We start from the raw sequence: 20,647 nt of genomic DNA on the forward strand, positions 1-20,647 counted from the left end.
CCCTTCTCCAAGTGCATTCCAAACGGCTACATAATGGCACGCAAGTGCCCTGCTCACTCCAAGGAGGACTCTGCCCTTTGAAGGGAGCAGGGCATAGGGATGCTCCCTTCTGTTTGAAATTTGCCCGGTGTGTTAGTTGAATCCGTGACAGATATTTACAAAGCCACTGAATGTCATAATGTGATATTATACAATTTAAAATAACTGCTTTTTTATTTTAATATATTTAAAATGTAATTTATTCCTGTGATGGCAAAGCTGAATTTTCAGCATCGATTACTCCAGTCTTCAGTGACACATGATCTTTCAGAAATCATTGTAATATGCTGATTTGGTGCTCAAAGTACATTTTCGAAAGTTCATTTATTTGAAATAGAAATCTTATGTAACATTACAAATGTGTTTACTGTCACTTTTGATAAATGTATGTCCTTTCTGAATAGAAGTATTAATTTAAAAAAAAAATTATATATAAAAAAAATCTTACTGACCCCAAATTTTTGAACGGTAGTGTATATTGGATACACTGGAATGCTGCTGAGCTGTTGTTTGTTTTAACTTCAAAGTCCAAACAGCACTTTACTTAGCAGATAAGGCTGCTTTTCTACTCAAATTGTAGAGAATAATGAGTAGTATTTCTCTTCAATAAAACTGCAATTAGCTATATGCTACTAGTGTAAAGTTTTCTTAATGTTTTTGCAATATGACAGATCTTTTTTACCATGTCATGATCTTTCTGTAATTAAAAATGATCATTACCAAAGCATAAAAATATTACTTATATTTAAAATTTTAATTTTAATTTATAAATATTAAAAATATTACTTATTATTATTTATAATAATAATAATAATAATATAATGAAACTATATGTATTTATATCAGTTTTTCAAAATCATTTGTCAAATTAATCATTAACATCTTGCTCCACCCTCATCTGTTCACTTAAAAGCAGGCATAGTGATTTTGGCATCATACAGGTGCTGGTCATATAATTAGAATATCATCAAAAAGTTCATTTTTTTATTATAAATTATTTTTAAAAATGAAACTTTCATATATTCTAGATTCCCCACATGTAAAGTAAAACATTTCAAAAGTTTTTTTTTTAAATTTTGATGATTAGAGCGTACAGCTCATGAAAGTCCAAAATCCAGTATTTCAAAATATTAGAATATTTCCTAAGATCAATCAAAAAATGGATTTGCAAAACAGAAAAGTTCAAGTTCTTTAAAGTATGTTCTTTTGTGCACTCAATACTTGATCGGCAGGACATATTACAGCAAATGACTTGCTCCTAGCACAAATTACTGCATCAGTGAAGTGTGGCATGAAAGTGATCAGCCTGTGGCACTGCTGAGGCACTATTGAGCCTTCAGATCATCTGTATATTGTTGGATCGACTGTTTCTCATCTTTCTCTTGAAAATATCCCATAGATTTAGGTCAGGCATATTGGCTGGCCAATAAAGCACAGTAATATCATGGTCAGCAAACCACTTGGAAGTGGTTTTTGCACTGTGGGCAGGTGCTAAAGTCCTGCTGGAAAAGGAAATCAGCATCTCCATAAAGCTTGTCAGCAGATGGAAGCATAAAGTGCTCCAAAATCTCCTGGAAGATGGCTGCATTGACTTTGCACTTGATAAAACACAATGGACCAACACCAGCAGACGTCACAGCCCCCCTAAATCATTACTGACTTCAGAAACTTCACACTAGACTTCAAGCAGCTTGGATTCTGTGCCTCTCCAGTCTTCCTTCAGACTCTGGGACCATGATTTCAACATGAAATGCAAAATTTACTTTTATCTGAAAAGAGGATTTTCGACCACTGTTCACTGTCCAGTTCTTTTTCTCCTTAGCCCAGGTAAGATGCTTCTGACGTTGTTTCTGGTTCAGAAGTGGCTTGGTAGTCCTTTTCCTGAAGATGTCTGAGTGTGGTGACTCTTGATGCGCTGACTCCGGCTTGATTCTACTCATTGTGAAGCTCTCCCAAGTGTTTGAATCGGCTTTACTTGACAGTATTCTCAAGCTTGCGGTCATCCCTGTTGCTTGTGCACCTTTGCCTACCCAATTTCTTCCTTCCAGTCAACTTTGCATTTAATATGCTTTGATACATCACTCTGTAAACAGCCACCCCATTCAGTAATGACCTTCTGTGACTTACTCTTTTTGTGGAGGGTGTCAATGATTGTCTCCTGGACCATTGCCAAGTCAGCAGTCTTCCCCATTAGTGTGGTTTCAAAGAACAAGAGATACCCGGAATTTATACTGTAGGATGGTCATTTAATGAAACTCAGATGTAAATATTCTAATATTTTGAGATACTGGATTTTGGACTTTCATGAGCTATACGCTCTAATCAACAAATTAAAAAAAAAAACTTTTGAAATGTTTTACTTTACATGTAGGGAATCTAGAATATATGAAAGTTTCATTTTTTAAAATAATTTACAATAAAAAAATGAACTTTTTCATGATATTCTAATTATATGACCAGCACCTGTATAATCAGGTCACTGTCTGCAGAAACATGGTAAGGCCCAGTTATAATATTGCTTATGTTTATAGATTAATATATAGATTTTAGGATTGTCAATAGATTTTTTCACAGTTAATTACAGTATTCATTAAATGTGTCAGTTGCATGTGATATTTTACACTTTTTTTTTAAATACCTGTCGATGATAATTTGACCATACAGTCACTGCAAATGCCTTTATTTGTTTTAAAATTAAATTCACCTCAATACTGCCCTTCAGGTAAAACTATTTAAAGTTTAACATTGGATCAATTGCTTTATTTGGTTGTGTTTGTTGACTGTGAAGAGGTCTGTGGTTGTGGGTTTGTTTCTGTGCACTGTCCTTTCTCTGGTCAATGCTGGATGTGTCCACAAGTAACACAAAACACCAGGTACTTACACATAAACTTTCCTTTGCTTTATTGCATAACTAGAAAATATGACCAATTTTTCTGAATTCTCTGATCTTTGACAGTTCAGTTTTGCCAGGACTCAACAGATAAGACTTGGCATCCGGTTGGATCCACTTGGAGAAACAGTAAATGTATGGACTGTACTTGTTCTGCTAATTCCATGAGCTGCTGTGATGCGTAAGTATATATATTCTTGGTTGCACTTTATTTTACAGTACTTGCACTTTCAATGTACTGTACTTCAGTGTACTTACCAAGAAAATACTGAATAATTTAAGATAACTACATGGGTTAAGATTAGGTTTAGGGATAGGTTCAAGACTAGTACCTTGTTATTACACAGTTATTGTAATTACTACAATAAGTATATAGTATGTACATGTGAAACAGGACTGTAAAATAAAGTGCTACCTTCATTTTTATTAGTGACATCACCTGCTGTTGATCAATCAGTACAACAGAAGTGAGTTTCTAAAGTAAATGGGAACATTTTGGGAGGATTTAAAAGAAATGTGAAGTGTATAAAAAAGAAATGTGTGTGTAAAAAAAGTTAAAATTGTGTATTACTTGAGCTGTAAAGTTCAAAGCATGCTGAATCGGCGTTGGGCCGTCGGTGAGAGAGAGAGAACACTGATTGGCTGTTCAGCTTAGCAAACGAGAATAAAAGCGCAAGTGATAAAAGCGAGCAAAGAAGTCAAGACAGAAGGCTGTTACAACTTTATTTGAATGCATGAATATTTTCATAATAACATGAGCTGACTGGAATGAAGAAAGTGATCAGTGTGATTGATATTCAAAATGGCAAACAATATCTGCAGTCCTAGTTTTGTTTTCCCTTTTTGAATGACGAAAATAGACTATTGATGCCTGATATAGACAGATATTTACTTACAAGCAGGCGCATAACGCACATGCTAGTTGACAGTCGCCTTTAGTCCTTTTAGTGTGTTCAAGTGCAGCTTTTTGGCCGAGACGCAGTCAATGAGAGGTGACAACAGAGTCCGCTTTCGTCGCAGATAGTTCTTTGATGTCGGCTTGGTGTTTCCCGGGCTTAAGCTGGACTTGGCTGATGCTACATCTATAGCTTCCCTTGCTAGTTCTGCTCCCAAGGGCTTTAGAGGTTAGGGGTATTGAGCTAAGGTGAGTGTTCACGCTTCTAGGCACTGAAAGCTCTAATATCAATCACTTGCTAAGCATCTAGGCAGAACTTAACGTTCACCCTGGGCTCAGATCCCTGGGATGTTGTATGCTTGATTCGCTTGTGGTTTCTATCACAGCTTGAGGGCAGGCATTCCTTCAGTATGGTGCAGTGGGTATTACTGTTCCCATAGCGTCAGCAACTGATGCAGTGTCGAGGGAACATCTCTGGGTTACATATGCAACAAGGTTCCCTGAGAAGTGAACGAGATGCTGCGTCGCATTGCCATTCTTCAGGATGCCTGTGCGTGCTCCTTTAGACAAATCAAAGTTGATGACGTTTAACGCACGTGTCCTTTTATAGTCATACCGGTGCACTGAGTGACGTCATATGACTAGCTTGGCCAGTAGAATTGACGTGTTTACACACGTGCTTCAGACACCAGTGTGCACTAAAGGCTCATAGCATCAGCAACTGACGCAATGTCTTGTTCCCTTTTCAGGGAACCGGATTACATACTTAATACAGAGACATTTAACATAACACACATACATTTTGTGACACAATATTGGACTGATATAATACATACTAATTCCTTTTATTTTGTTTAATTTGTGTAGAATGGGGATGCCCACTCAATATTCAGACAAGTGCACAGTGGAGTACGATTACACTACATGCACATATGAAGTTTTTGAGAAAATTCCATGTCCTCATGGTGGTGTTGGTAAATGACGGCCATGAATTAAGGAAAGAAATCAATTGTCAGTTTTATCTGCTGATTTAAAGGGCAATAACAGAAATGTCCAAATGAACATGAAATGTGCATTACCAGGTTTTCAGATTTGTTTATGTTTTTGAAAGAAATCTCTTCAAGAAAGCTCATCAAGGGTATATAAAATTGATAATAAATGAGCACTAAATCAGCATATTAGAATGATTTCTAAAGGATCATGTGACACTGAAGACTGGAGTAATGATGCTGAAAATTCAGCTTTGATCACAGGAATAAATTACATTTTAAAATATACTCACATAGAATATTTTAAATTGTAATAATATTTCACAATTTTACTGTTTTCACTGTTTTGGCTGGTAAAGGCATACAGATACAGAAATTTAAATAATAAATTATATAAATTATGCAAATTCTCATTTATATTTTTAAATGTAAAAAATGTAATAAATGTGTATAAAATGTAAAAAAACAAAATGCATTTTGAATTTAAATTACTTGTACACCTGTGTTTATATAAATAAAGCTGAATCAATACAGTCTGTTTGTTGGGATTTTTTTTTTTTTTTACAGCACCACATACCAGTATTATCTTGACCCTTTCTTTAACCCTTTAAAGGGTTAGTTCACCCAAAAATGAAAATGTCATTAATTACTCACCCTCATGCCGTTCCAGACCCATAAGATCTTCGTTCATCTTCTGAACACAAATTAAGATATTTTTGTTGAAATCCGATGGCTCAGTGAGGCCTGCATAGCCAGCAATGACATTTCCTCTCTCAAGATCCATTAATGTATTAAAAACATATTCAAATCAGTTCATGTGAGTACAGTGGTTCAATATTAATATTATAAAGCGACGAGAATATTTTTGGTGCGCCAAGATAATCATCAGCTCCGAACCGCTGATTCATAACGCTCCAAAGCTTCCTGACGCAGTGTTTTGAAAACGACCATCAGTATATAAGTCGTTATTTTGGTTTTTTTTTGGCGCACCAACGGATCTTGAGAGAGGAAATGTCATTGCTGGCTATGCAGGCCTCACTGAGCCATCGGATTTCAACAAATATATCTTAATTTGCATTCCAAAGATGAACGAAGGTCTGACGGGTGTGGAACAGCATGAGGGTGAGTAATAAATGACATTTTCATTTTAACCCTTTAACCCTTATAATATATATTATAATAGTTATTTATGAAATGTTTTTGTATTATGCACTTTTTTGTACTATGCAATGTGTCAAAAACATCATACAGCTCAGATAATCATGTGTTATATTTCATTTGAAAGGCCTCACAGAGTAGAGTACAACAAACATAACTGACTTTGACTAAGGTTTGACTAAACTTGAGCGAGTTTTTGTACGTGAAGCCCAGCAAGACCCATGTGTAAATAATATACAGATGCAGCATTTATGTCACATTTTCGCTCGTAACTTCATGAAACATGCTCCAATTGTGGAAAATTGCACATCATTATTCACAGCAGATTCCTACGATTACATACAACATAATCCAATAAGTCAATCACGAGATATTCCTCATGGAATTATGACACATACAACCCCACAGGCACACAGACGCTAACTAAAATCAGCTTTGACATGGCATTTTCGATTATAACTTAATGAAAAATGCATAGATGGTAGAAAATGGCATATCATTACTTACAGTGGATTCTCCTGATTGAAATGAGTTCAAAATCAACATAATCCCTTGCGTTGACTACGAGATATTCCTCACGGAGAAACGATTTTAAATGCCGTTAGGGGGCATCAATGGCTAAACAAAAAGGCCTTCAATGCCGTAACTTTTGATTAGAATTGTCCTCCTACCTTATTTCCTTCCTGAATTATTGCATGTCAAATAAGAAAGATATGTAAAATTACAAAAAAAAAAAATATATATATATATATATATATATATAATCAGCATGAGAATGTCCAAATGTAATCTTTTTTTTTTTTTTTTTAATCTAAAAATTTAAAATTTAAAAACGTTTTCTAGATTTTGACTCTCCTTGCTATAGTTTTGGAGTTATGAGTTTTTCCTTTGGTGTATGTCACTCAGAAAAAACAACTCTAAAAATGTTTTCAGGGCTTATAAGGGGTTAACTCCATGCCTAAACTGTTAATGGTTGGAATTTGGTGGTTAATATGGTTAATGCAATGTGGTCAATGAACATCAACATTTTCACTAACATTTCTTACCACTAGATGGCAATAACAACCTTATTCACTCCTTGGCTTTCTTCATTGCTTTAAAAAAAGAGGATGGAAAGTTGTTTTGGAGTCAAGGGGCTAAGAGAGACAATGATTTTGCACTGTCTGGCAAAGACATGCTCTCACACACATTCTCAAACATAAACACACACAACCACACTCCCTCCCACACTCCATCAATCTAGCAGCAACTGGGGCAGCAGCGAGCAGAAGTGTGTCAGACTTTTGGGTGCATGTGCACATTTACATGTGTGTTCTAGAAACTTCTTTCTAACCAGAGACATTTTCTTCTTTTTTTCTGTAAAACATTCACTCTGCTACCACAGGACACTACAGAAGAACAAAGAAGACAAATTGAGTCTTTTTTGGAGAATGCTATTTCTAAATTAGGTTTCCACATACGGATTACGGATTGTTAAGGATCCTGTGGAACCTTACTTTTCTCTCATGGTCACTTTTTTATTTTTCCTGTAGTCCTGACTTTTGCTTGACTCAAACAGTGCTTTACAACATGTGCAGACTTTGGAGGATAGCAGTTTTGCTCTGTGTCAAATTGGTGGACACTGCGAATGGAAATACAGGACTTGTGCCGGAAAGAGGGACAGCATCTTCCTCCTGCTATGGGGGTTTTGACCTCTATTTTGTTCTAGACAAGTAAGTTATCCTGTTATTTGCCACTTCTCCTTAGCAATGCATGGTTATAAGCATGACAACACTCCATAAATGCATAAAGTGAAGGCTTTAACACATTAACCTGACAGAGAGACACATGTATAAATTACAAATGCACATGTAGAATTAGGCTTATAATTTAAATGCAGTGTATAACATAAAGCTTTTTCAGGGTTTGTTACAGTGAGGAAGGCTAAATTATGTGATGCTTCATGTATTAATGTTTTTAACCCATTGTTTTGGTGGAAACTAACTCCAAAAGTCACGTTTGTCCATTTAGGATACTTTGAAGATCATTTTAAAACAAATGCCTATGCCATTTGAACACTCACTGACTGAACTTACATTAGATGCAAAATAAGTGGCATCTGCTGACAAATGCTGCACATTCTTTTCTGAGAACTAACTTCACTTTTCTTCATCATTTTTGCTCAATGAATTAAATTAAAGTCAGTTCTCCTCAAGTTCACACAGGTGTCCTATCAGAGGATCCACAGATATAGATCATCACAGGGTTTTTGTGAAATAGTTTGCTTAAAAAGTGTGCTTATGCTAGCTCTCTTTAAAATAAATTTCATTTAATTTGATATTTTGTCAGTTAGTGCATAATGGCATAGACATAGAAGAGTTTACGAGAGAGAGAGAGAGAGTGAGAAAATGATGTTAAAATAATTGTTTTCTTCTGTAACATATGTTTAATCTAACATGAGGTGAGAAAATTGCATGTTTGGGGTCAATGCGGACACACTGGCTGGATGCAAGTAGTGCCCCCTGAGGGCAGTTTACAAATATGCAGCTCTGAGCCAAAATCTTGCAAGGGAATGATAGATTAAACAGCTGTTTTAAGAGGCTATTTGCCATATTTGCTGTATTAGTTCCACATAGGCAATTTAATAGAAAAGTAATATACTTTTATGCATTTTGACTACAAATTGAGGTTGGTTTAGTTTTGTTTGATAATTTGTTTGGCAACTCACAAGCTATGTTGACCTAATTTTGGCATGTAGTGTTGTGAAAGCCCTAGGACCCATAAGAACACATGGAAAGTCAATTACATACGGTTCTAAACTCAATCATCACACTGTGATTTTTACCTGCGCGCTGTACACAATATGAATACACACACATGGACATACAGTAAATTGGATGTGGGTCACAGTTTCCAACTATTTAGTTTCTACCAGTCTAAACTTTGGCTCTACTTGGCAACTTTTCCCTAGAGTGTTATGTTCATGTTCGACGAATGTGTTTTAAGTAAAAAATAACACAGCTGTGTTTCCTAATACATGTAAATCATTCGTCATGGGTAGACTGGCAGTTCAGCTGTGAATGTGATGTTATTGTTGGACAGATTCATATGGTTATACAGTGACATACAGCTGTATCTCAACCCATTTCCCCTTGGATCCTGAATGTAAATCAAATTCTGTTGGATCAAATTCATTTTCATTTCATTCATCCATTTTTTTTTTCTTCTTGAATATAACAATGATTATGTTATTGCATATTGGTGCAAAGAACATGTCATTCGAAAAAAAAAAGAAAAAACACCCGGTGTGCTTTCAGAGGTTCCTGTAGGCCCTTTTCATGTCTTTCATCATCTACAAGACTTGTGAAGTCAAAATATTATTGTCGTACTAGATACACAAAATGAAATGGGAGAATAAAGTTAATGAATGCAATGATGACAGAACATGCCACTAAAGCAAATAGCTAAGTTACATTAATTTCAGGATTTGCTGTCCCCTTTTCACTTTAAAGTGCCCCTATTATGCTAATTTAAAGGCTTCTAATTTTGTTTCGGAGGTCTCCTAAAACAGGTTTACATTCATCAAATGTCAAAAAACACTTTAATTTTCTCATAATATACATTGCACATCACCACATTTTTCAATGATTCTCAAATGACTCATCTGAAGATTCAGTCTCTCTAAATCCCTCCTTTCCGAGAGCCTGCTCTGCTTTGATTGGCCAGATGGCCAAGTCTGTTGTGATTGGTTACAGCACGTGTTGGAAATGAAACGTCCTTTACCATAACTGAACTTCAGCTTCATAGGCTTCCTAAAGCTTAGCGATTGTACATACTGTAAAGACAGTAACGATGGTGTCGATTTTATCATATCAATCCGAGCGTGAGTCCGATGATGGAATATTGATCTTTATTTCCAGGTTTAAATTATATTAATAACTCCCTTTTTATTGTGGCATTAAACTTTTAGACCCCACTGTACTAAGCAAAAGAGCAAAATCTGTCAAATGTTCTCAAAAGGCAACTTTACACAGCTGAGTTAAGGCTATTCTGTGCCTGCTCAAAATTCAAAGTAAAGATGCAATTAAAAAAGCTAGAGTAAATCATGCCTGCTCTCACCCACTTCAGCCCCTAGTTTCAAAGTATACAGCTGTAATTTAATTGTAAATACATGTATGCCACCTCTGAGCAGCATTAAATGTGACCCTGGACCACAAAACCAGTTACAAGTCGCACGGGTATTTGTGGCAATAGCTAACAATACATTGTATGGGTCAAAATTATCGATTTTTCTTTTATGCCAAAAATCATTAGGATATTAAGTAAAGATCATGTTCCATGAAGATTTTTTGTAAATTTTCTACTGTAAATATATCAAAAATGTATTTTTGTGAGTGGATATGTGTTGTTAAGGACTTTAAAAGTGATTTTTCTCAATATTTAAATTTTTTTGCACCCTCAGATTCCAGATATTCAAGTGTATCTCGGCCAAATATTGTCCTATCCTAACAAACCATACATCAATGGAAAGCTTATTTATTCAGAAAATTGACCCTTATGACTGGTTTTGTGGTCCAGGGTCACAAATAGTTGATATAAAGTCACTTAAATGCCACTTCAGAAGCACTTCTGTGCCACTTTTTCAGTATAAATTTGTCAAAATACAGTTAAATCTGACTTTTGCAATAGTTTCAGCATTATTTTGCGCGTCAGATTCATGTATTTTAAAAGCTATAGCAGATACAAACACAACTGGTCATAATCAGTCATGTGGTAAGACCGTCTATTTAGAGTCTTTAGCGGACAAGAGATGCAATGGAATGAATTTAGTATATAAAACAGGAGCCTTCTAGCTATCATATGATAATGCCTACCATTAAGTTCTGATTATGTTTAACATGGGTTAGTTTATCAACACATATCAGTCAGAAATGCCTGATCACTTGGATCTGAGTTATGGGAAAGTTGAGTTTGGTTGTTCTGTGGCTCCACTTTATAGCTGTGGGCTTGATGGTTTGGCTCCTGTGCTCAGGAGGGTCTGTGAAGGCCATTTACCGTTCTTCTCGATTCATTCAGCTCAAGCACTTCTGCAGAGAGTGCAACAAGAGTTTAGAAGCAGTGCTGGGAATAAAGACGTGTTATGAAACTAATAATATAACTCATAACACTAATGACCAGGAAGGCCTGTTGTTTTCTCTGGAATAGTTCTGGAAAATCTGGCTCTGAATGGTCAGTCTTTGATCAAACTAAGTATTTGACCATTGTCCCAAATTAAAATGCTTTAATCAGACACTTTCCAATGTGACGTCACTGGGACTGGCTATAAATACTCTTCATGAGCACTGGTTACATGGGTTCAAGGTGGGTGGGTGGGTGTGTAGCAGCACCCTAAATCTTTTTCAAAAATAGATGCACCTACACTACAGGGCCCTATCATACACCTGGCGCAATGCGGCAGTAGGCGCAATGCAAGTGTTTTTTGCTAGTTTCAGCCCGGTGCAGTTATCATTTTCACGTCCTGCGACACACTGTTTAAATAGCAAATGCATTTGCGCCCATTTGTGCGCCCATGGGCGTGCTGGTCTGAAAACGAGGTGTGTTCAGGTGCATTGTTGGCGTGTTGCTATTTTGAGGCAACTGAAATAAACTGCGCCATTGACTTTGGCCAGTGGCGCAGACTATTTCAGTTCACTATTCCATGGGCACACAAATGGGCACAAATGCATTCGCTGTTTAAACAAAATGTCACAGGACGTGAAAATCATAACTGCGTTGGGCTGAAACTAGCAAAAAACACTTCCGTTGCACCTGCCGCCGCATTGCGCCAGGTGTATGATAGGGCCCTAGAGTGTAGGTGCATCATTTTTGTTATTTAAAGACATGCATAAAGATAAAAATGCTTCGGTGGAATCCGGCTTGTCTCGTAGATGGTCTGCTCGCGCATGAGATCCGTTTCCTCGCTAGAGAAGCGTTCTGTTTTTCCGCTCTATGTGATTCGTCCAGAGACATGATCATAAAGTAAAAAATCATTATTCTGGTCATGGATTGATTTTTGTCATAATCCCAAGGTTAAGCTGATTATTATTCATGCAAACAATGCATTTTACGTTAATAAAAAACTCATGTATGAAGCTTAATACTTTTACTTATCCTAGGCTTGATTTATACCATGTCATCGATATTTAGGGCCCGAGCACCGATGGTGTGAGGACCCTATTGTAATTGCTTGGCCAATTATTCTTCTTCTCCGAAATGAATCGTATTTTTGAGGGCCTAAACATGCTTCCTTCGTGCTACGTTTCACGTAAAGGTATGAAATTCGGTAGACAGATGTAACGGCCCAATACCTACAAAGAAGCCCGTGTGTGCAAAATCTGTAAACCCAACAGGAAGTGAGATATTTTGAATTTTCTCTGCAAAATTTTGGCAGTTTTTGCCATTTCCAGACATTGTACTTAACGAACTCCTCCTAGAGCTTTAATCAGATCAACATCATATTTGGTCAGTCTAATCTGAAGGCCTTTGAGATGTTAAATTGCGAAGATCTAGAGTTTTTGCTGAAGGGCGTGTCTGTGGTGGCCTGGCAAAGTTCGATGTTTCACCATGAGTTGTAACTCGGGCATGCAATGTCCGATCTGCCCCAAACTTCACATGTTTTATTAGAGTCCTGACCTGAAGACATCTACATGGCAATATTCAGTTACAGTCATAGTGCCACCTGTGGGTAACAGGAAATTACATGTTTTACACTGTGATTAACTCCTCATAGAGATTTAACCAGAAGCACATCATATATGGTCAGTCTAATCTCAAGGCCTTCGTGATGTTAAATTGCGAAGATCTTGAGTTTTCGTTGAAGGGCGTGTCCATGGCAGACTGACAAAGTCTGATGTTTCGCCATGAAAGGGGAATCACATTTTTGAGGGCCTAAACATGCTCAAACTCATGAAGCTTTCCAGATGCGTCAGAAGTGGTGAAAATTTACATCTGATATGGGTTTCAGAATTAGGTGTAGCAAAATGCCTCAATAGCGCCACCTACAAAATTTGCAAAAGCGCCCCTGATGCTACGTTTCACGTACAAGTATGAAATTCGGTACACACATCTAACAATACCTACAAAAAAGTCTCTTGAAGCAAAATCTGAAAACTAACAGGAAGTCAGATATTTTGAATTAACTGCAAAATTTGTGCAATTTTTGCCATTTCTAGACGTTGTACTTTAACAAACTCCTCCTAGAGCTGTAATCAGATCAACATCATATTTGGTCAGTCTAATCTAAAGGCCTTTGCGATGTTAAATTGCAAAGATCTAGAGTTTTCTTTGAAGGGCGTGTCCGTGGCGGCCTGACAAAATTCGATGTTTCGCCATGAAACGGGAAGTTGTTGTAACTCGGGCATACAATGTCCGATCTGCCCCAAACTTCACATGTTTTATTAGAGTCCTGGCCTGAAGACATCTACATGGCAATATTCAGTTCCGGTCAAAGCGTCACCTGTTGGCAGAAGAAAGTAGGGCACTTTGAAATGACATTGTCATAATTCTTCTGTATTCATTCGCTTACATGCATGTCGCCCACTGTTCGCAGTTTTCCTAAGGCCACCGAGTGTGAGGGCCCTTTCATCGCTGCTTGCAGCTTTAATTATAAAATGTATCTGTACTTTTCTAATGACTTTCTAATGAGCTACTTTAACTTTATTTGAGTCAGGTTACATAATGATATTTTTAATTATATGAGTATTGGATACTTTATAATTTTTGTGACTTGCCAAATACATTATCCAAATGTTGCTTAATTTTACAGAAAGACCTTTAATACTTATTAATATTACAGTTTATGACCAAGCATTCATCTAATAATATCTGAGCACCATTACAGATTTTGAAATAATTTTCTTGGTTTTCTTTAGTTATCTGGCTCTGAACACCAAATCATTCTTGAGCAAAGGTTAAAAATAATGTGAAACATAATTTACCTAATGGTCGCTAGGCTAACTGCTATTGTTTTGAGCCAATATAAGTGAAATGTCCTCGTTGACCTGTTCCAGTTCTGAAATAAAAGCTGAGAGATGCGGTTGGGGGTGGGTTTTGTGCTCTCATCCATTCCCAGGAATTATCTAAACCTTTGGGTTAGGGAGGAACTGAATAATGTGACAATCCAGTCCAATTTTAGTTAAAATGAATAAGCAATCTTGGGCAGCTGTAGAAGGCTAGTTCATTAAGAGTTATAGCTATTTAAATAAATCCTTCTCTTTTACACTCTCGCACACACATACCATTTGCCTCTTGTTAAACCACTTCACCATCAGCTCCAGATGTTCCAAACTCTGCCTGCTTTGGTTGCTTTAGAGCCCGGGATCCCACTAACAATGGAAAAATAGTGAGAGAGGGAGAAAGACAAGCATAGAAGAAGGCGAGTGGAGAACAGAAGCAGTGCCTAAACAATTCAAATGCTTTTGCCACATTATCTCACATCATTTCATTGCAATTAATAATTCTAAACTTATAATGAGGTACAGTAGTTGGAGTAGCACCTTTAAAAGGCACAGTTCACCCAAAATGAAAATTCTGCCATCATTTACTCACTCTCAAGTTGTTCCAAACCTGTACATCTGTTGTAAGAAACAGAAAAGGAGATATTTTGAAGAATGTTGGTAACCAAATTTATTAAGCAAAGCAAAGTCAGTAAGAAGACATAATACCATAACCAATGCTATGTGACAAAAATATCCATATGCTATGGATACTGTGTGTTTTACGCTGTGAATGTATTGTGGATTTTATAGCACAAATGAAAATCTGTATTGACCGAACCAGGACCAGAACTTTTTTTTGCAAGAATGATATAACATACAGTACACTCACTTTTAAATCAAAATGTAACAATTTTTATTTGGTTTTAAATTAAGACAAAAAGACCTTTGTGAACTTGAGAACTGACTTCATACATTCACTAAAATCAGATTGGAGATGCTACTTAATTTGATATTTTGTTATCAATGAACCGTATTAAAGTGTAGCAAAACACATTTCTCCATTGTATTTGACATACATTGTACTCTAACAAATGAGTAAAGTATGGCAACAATGATTACATCTATTTAATAACTAATATAAAGTGCACATCTGAGTAATCTGCTATCACTTTGAGGTAGATCTGATGGCAGGGCCTGGATTTTTAAGCAGCTTTACCATGCAAAAACATGATCATCTGGAAGCAATTTTATTGTGGGCAGAGTTATACATTATAACAACAAGTACATGATTTGAATAACTCAATGGTCGTAGCTCTGCACTAGACATGGCATCACTGAAATAACATCTGTCACAGTGACAACTGCACTAATCATAATGCTTTCATGAGGTAGTTATACTGGAACTAAAACATTAAATGGCACCTATTATGCTTTTTTTTTTTTTGTTTTTTTACTTTTCATTTAGTGTGTAATATAGCTATTTTTGCATATAACCATATAACCAATCTAAACAATGGAAATTTACTAAGCACAAAGTCCATGCCAAAAGGACGAAATCTCTCAAAAAGAAAACACTTGCCTGAAACACTTCATTTGTAGTCCTGGAGAGTGCTGCATTGATAACGTATTTTTGTAGGCCAACCCATAAGTTAGCATCACCCTGGTTCCTTCATTTGCATAATGCTATGCCTACTGGCTGCTTTGGCCCATCCTCAAAGAACAATTGTGTAAGTGATTTAATTTTAACATTTAAATGTGGATGTCATAAGTGGTGAACATAATGATTACAATATATACAAACCCGATTCCAAAAAATTTGGGACACTGTACAAATTGTGAATAAAAAAGGAATGCAATGATGTGGAAGTTTCAAATTTCAATATTTTATTCAGAATACAACATAGATGACAAATGTTTAAACTGAGAAAATGTATCATTTTAAGGGAAAAATAAGTTGATTTTAAATTTCATGGCATCAACACATCTCAAAAAAGTTGGGACAAGGCCATGTTTACCACTGTGTGGCATCCCCTCTTCTTTTTATAACAGCCTGCAAACGTCTGGGGACTGAGGAGACAAGTTGCTCAAGTTTAGGAATAGGAATGTTGTGCCATTCTTGTCTAATACAGGCTTCTAGTTGCTCAACTGTCTTAGGTCTTCTTTGTCGCATCTTCCTCTTTATGATGCGCCAAATGTTTTCTATGGGTGAAAGATCTGGACTGCAGGCTGGCCATTTCAGTACCCGGATCCTTCTACGCAGCCATGATGTTGTAATTGATGCAGTATGTGGTCTGGCATTGTCATGTTGGAAAATGCAAGGTCTTCCCTGAAAGAGACGACGAATGGATGGGAGCATATGTTGTTCTAGAACTTGGATATACCTTTCAGCATTGATGGTGCCTTTCCAGATGTGTAAGCTGCCCATGCCACACGCACTCATGCAACCCCATACCATCAGAGATGCAGGCTTCTGAACTGAGCACTGATAACAACTTGGGTTATCCTTGTCCTCTTTAGTCCGGATGACACGGCGTCCCAGTTTTCCAAAAAGAACTTCAAATTTTGATTTGTCTGACCACAGAACAGTTTTCCACTTTGCCACAGTCCATTTTAAATAAGCCTTGGCCTAGAGAAAATGCCTGCGCTTCTGGATCATGTTTAGATATGGCTTCTTTTTTGACCTATAGAGTTTTAGCCGGCACGGTGGATTGTGTTCACCGACAATGTTTTCTGGAAGTATTCCTGAGCCCATGTTGTGATTTCCATTACAGTAGCATTCCTGTATGTGATGCAGTGCCGTCTAAGGGTCCGAAGATGACAAGCATCCAGTATGGTTTTCCGGCCTTGACCCATACACACAGAGATTGTTCCAGATTCTCTGAATCTTTGGATGATATTATGCACTGTAGATGATGATAACAATATTTGGCATGACATTTCAAAATGTCTCACTTTCAACATTTGATATGTTATCTATATTCTATTGTGAATAAAATATAAGTTAATGAGATTTGTAAATTATTGCATTCCTTTTTTATTCACAATTTGTACAGTGTCCCAACTTTTTTGGAATCGGGTTTGTAGAACATTTAGCATTGGTGTATGTTGATTCAGAGTTTGCATCATCTGAAGTCCACGTAGGGGTTGGCGTCATCTCTTTACATCTGAAGTCTTCATAAGAGGCTGGATCCAAACTGGAGCTGACGTACTTTCTAGTTACCTCGGGATGGGCATTCTGAGATAAAAACAGAAAAGCAAATGGAAAATAATTAGCATAGCTGCTGTTCATAACATTTCAAGCAAAGATACAGTGCGTGCAGAATTATTAGGCACGTTGATTTTCTGATCATATTTTTTCCAGGCACATTTCGTAATAACTACTATTAATTTTGTATTAAATCATTTATAAGTAATATATAATTGTTTTGGGAGTTCATTTTTAGTCCATCTTCTACCCTGAAATCCATTTTGCAGAGATGGACTAAAAACTCCCAAACTTACTGCCAGATTCTGGAAGATGAATTCTTCAAACTGTGGTACAAGAGGATGTGGTGCTGGTCCTTCAAGAGTCACTCTCAATCTGTCTGTCTATAAAGCCTATAAAAACAGTATTCATGTATTTTACAACACTTCAGCTTGTGATTTTTATTAAGTGGGGGTCATTTTTTAGGATTCTTTACCTAACCTAAGTCTCTGAGATCCTGACACCTTGCACTTCTGGAGACTCCTGATAGGTTGCAGATCTCGAAAATGGTGTTGCTGGAGACTAAAGGGTTCTTGATGGTTTTACACTTAATTCTAAACGTTAATTCTTAATTATTTTGCAGTTAACATGTGTCTTTTCTTCCCCAACTGTTTTTGTCTGACCCTGCTGACCAAATGAGCGTTTCACTGTCCATTGGTCATACCTTAACTGCAATTTCTAGCACTGCATTAGTATTGCATCCTTCTCATGAGCATTTAATAATTTTTGACTTTTCAGTCTGAGTTAAATCTCTTTTTTGGCTCATTTTATCTGTAAATGAAAATGTACCTAATAATTATGCACACCTGAATATAAGGCGTTTTCATTTTCAGCCTTCATGAACAATTATATATCACTTATAAATGATTAAATACAAAATTAATAGTAGTTATTAAGATTAATGTGGTTTGGAATTGGTAAGATGTGCCTGGGAAAAAATATGATCCGAAAATCAACGTGCCAAACAATTCTGCATGCACTGTATAGTCATGTGCTTTTGATTTGATATAACTGGAGTACAGGGTTATGAGATACTTTATGTGAATGCTTGGCTAAAGATATGCATCTTTAACCTAGATTTAAACTGGGAGAGTGTCTCTGAGCCCCAAACATCATCAGGAAGGCTATTCCAGAGTTTAGGAGCCAAATGCGAGATGCATGATGGATAGTAGAAGATAGAAGATCGGTTAAATACACAGGAGCTAAACCATTTAGGGTCTTAGAGGTCAGTAAGCAATACACTGTAATCAATATGGAACTTAATAGGTAGTCAGTGTAGAGATGATAAAACTGTGAAATTGACGTGCAGCCAAGTATGGTGCCCCATACTCAGAATTTGTGCTCTGCATTTCACCCATCCAAATGCACACACACATCAGTGAGTACTGAACACATACACACCATGAACACACACCCAAAGCAGTGGATCCATTTTTGCTACAGCACCCGGGGAGCAATTGGAGTAACACAAGTGTTCATTCACTCCCCCCACCTACATTTCCAGCCGGTACTGAGACTTGAACCTGCAACCTTTGGGTTACAAGTCTGACTCTCTAACCATTAGGCCACAACTGTCCCAGCATGTATATTGAAAATAACAGAGGGCCTAACACAGATCCTTGCGGCACTCCATAATTTACTGACGTTATCTTAGATTTTTCCACACATGAGGGTGTTCTGACGTAGAACCCAGAAGCACTGCACTATTTACTACATGAACAGCGTAGGAGACAGACATGGAAGAGAAGAAATTGTTGAATAAAGTCGTTATTTTTGTTTGTTTTTTGTGCACAATAATTATTGTCATCGCTTCATAACATTAAGGTTGAACCACTGTAGTCACATGGAATATTTTAACAATGTCTTTACTAACTTTCTGGGCCTTGAAAGTGGTAATAAAGTTGCAGTCTATCGGAGGCCAGAAAGCTCATGGATTTCATCAAAAATATCTTAATTTGTGTTCTGAAGATGAACGAAGGTCTTACGGGTTTGGAACGACATGAGGGTGAGTAATTAATGGCAGAGTTTTTATTTTTGGGTGAACTAACCCTTTAAGTGATAAAAAAAGCAGTTGCACAAAATGCACTCATACAAAAAATGTACAAAATACTCACAAAATGTGCACTTACTTCCTGTTGCGTGGCCAAGACCACAAGTAGTGGTATTTGGACAGGCCCAAAATCACATGAGGGGAACAGGGAATCACATGACATGAGCAAGAAACTATGACAAATTTCAAAATAAAAGACAAGAAAACATGAACATGAAATCAAACCAAACCCAAACACAGACGTGAAACTTTTTTAATGATGTTTTATTAACAAAGTTCATCATATCATTCCAACCAGCAGTCAGCAATCAACATGTCTACCCAATCAGAAGGAGTGGAGACCTATATATATATATGTATGTATGTATACCGTATACGCAATCGACTCACCTATGTTTCTCAACAGTTTTCAGCATCCCTCCACCACCCCGTCTCCTCACACTCGCCTGGTTACTTTCCTAACCAGAAATACGGGGGGAGTACTCTGGGTTCGGGCCAAATACCGAGCTCGGAGCCCTCTCCTCGGACAGCACGCCAAATATCTGATTATTTGTAAGTGTGAACTCGTAAAATAGGGTTCTGCTTTGTCTGTCACTGGTTGTTCAATTATTCAACTAAATTGTCAAAAGACAGTTTTAAACAGAATATATATATAATATTAGTATTAGTTACATTAATGACACTTTAAAAATATAAATATCAATATTAATAAGAATGATATCAAAAGTAATTTATACATTTTGTAAAATTTCAGCCTGCAGGGGGGCTTCTTGACCCAGTTAGTCTTACCCCAGTAGTCTTTGAATAATTTTACATTTTGTTAATTTAGGAAATGTTTCTGTTTCCATTAATAACACATCATCCAGCCCATACTAAACTTATATATAAATATGTTACAATTTAAATGTAAATGCACTTTGTTCTTAAGGGTGGCATCCTCCCCTATCTTACCCTATTTAAGTTTTTAATTTAATTTAATTTAAATTTTAACGTCAGATTCCAATGTGAGCTTTCAGTGAAATATTACTGTAATACTACTGTATACTACTGTTATATTTAAGGACCATGATTGTTGATCTTTGGCTTAATTCAAAGTCAATGGAATATTAACAGCTGGCATCACACTCATTCAGACAGCTGCTCTGGGAGGATGCTGGATACTTGAACGATTTCCCTCTGGGGAGGATAAAAATGTGTCAATGTAGTTTTTGAACTGCTGCTTTTAGAAAAAAAACTCTTATTCACACAGCTGTAAATCTCAAACTTTGGCTATTCTTCTCAGCTTGTGAATTTTTATTGCCCTCTTGATGTTCGACTGTAAGTGTCCAATATGTCTGTTTCACCCTGCAGATCAGGAAGTGTGCAGCATCACTGGAATGAAATATATAACTTTGTGGAACATCTGGCCCATAAGTTCATAAGGTAGG

At 36.7% G+C, this 20,647-nt stretch overlaps 1 protein-coding gene and 1 long non-coding RNA gene across 2 annotated transcripts in view; both read left to right on the plus strand.

Moving 5' to 3' along the window:
- Positions 1-2,505: 2,505 nt before the first annotated feature.
- On the plus strand, positions 2,506-5,347 carry LOC127517222 (uncharacterized). Its single transcript, XR_007931210.1, has 4 exons — positions 2,506-2,535; positions 2,828-2,912; positions 2,996-3,110; positions 4,692-5,347. It is a non-coding gene; the product is annotated as an uncharacterized LOC127517222 (long non-coding RNA).
- A 1,814-nt stretch (positions 5,348-7,161) lies between these two features.
- The window catches only part of antxr1a (ANTXR cell adhesion molecule 1a), an 88,474-nt gene continuing 74,988 nt past the window's right edge, over positions 7,162-20,647 (plus strand). The window contains exons 1-2 of the mRNA XM_051902546.1: positions 7,162-7,683; positions 20,571-20,642. Coding sequence (XP_051758506.1) covers positions 7,541-7,683; positions 20,571-20,642 — 215 coding nt within the window. The 5' untranslated portion in view covers positions 7,162-7,540. The remainder of the gene's footprint in view (positions 7,684-20,570; positions 20,643-20,647) is intronic.

Source organism: Ctenopharyngodon idella, chromosome 8, assembly GCF_019924925.1.
Source record: "Ctenopharyngodon idella isolate HZGC_01 chromosome 8, HZGC01, whole genome shotgun sequence".
Classification (NCBI taxonomy): Eukaryota; Metazoa; Chordata; class Actinopteri; order Cypriniformes; family Xenocyprididae; genus Ctenopharyngodon; species Ctenopharyngodon idella.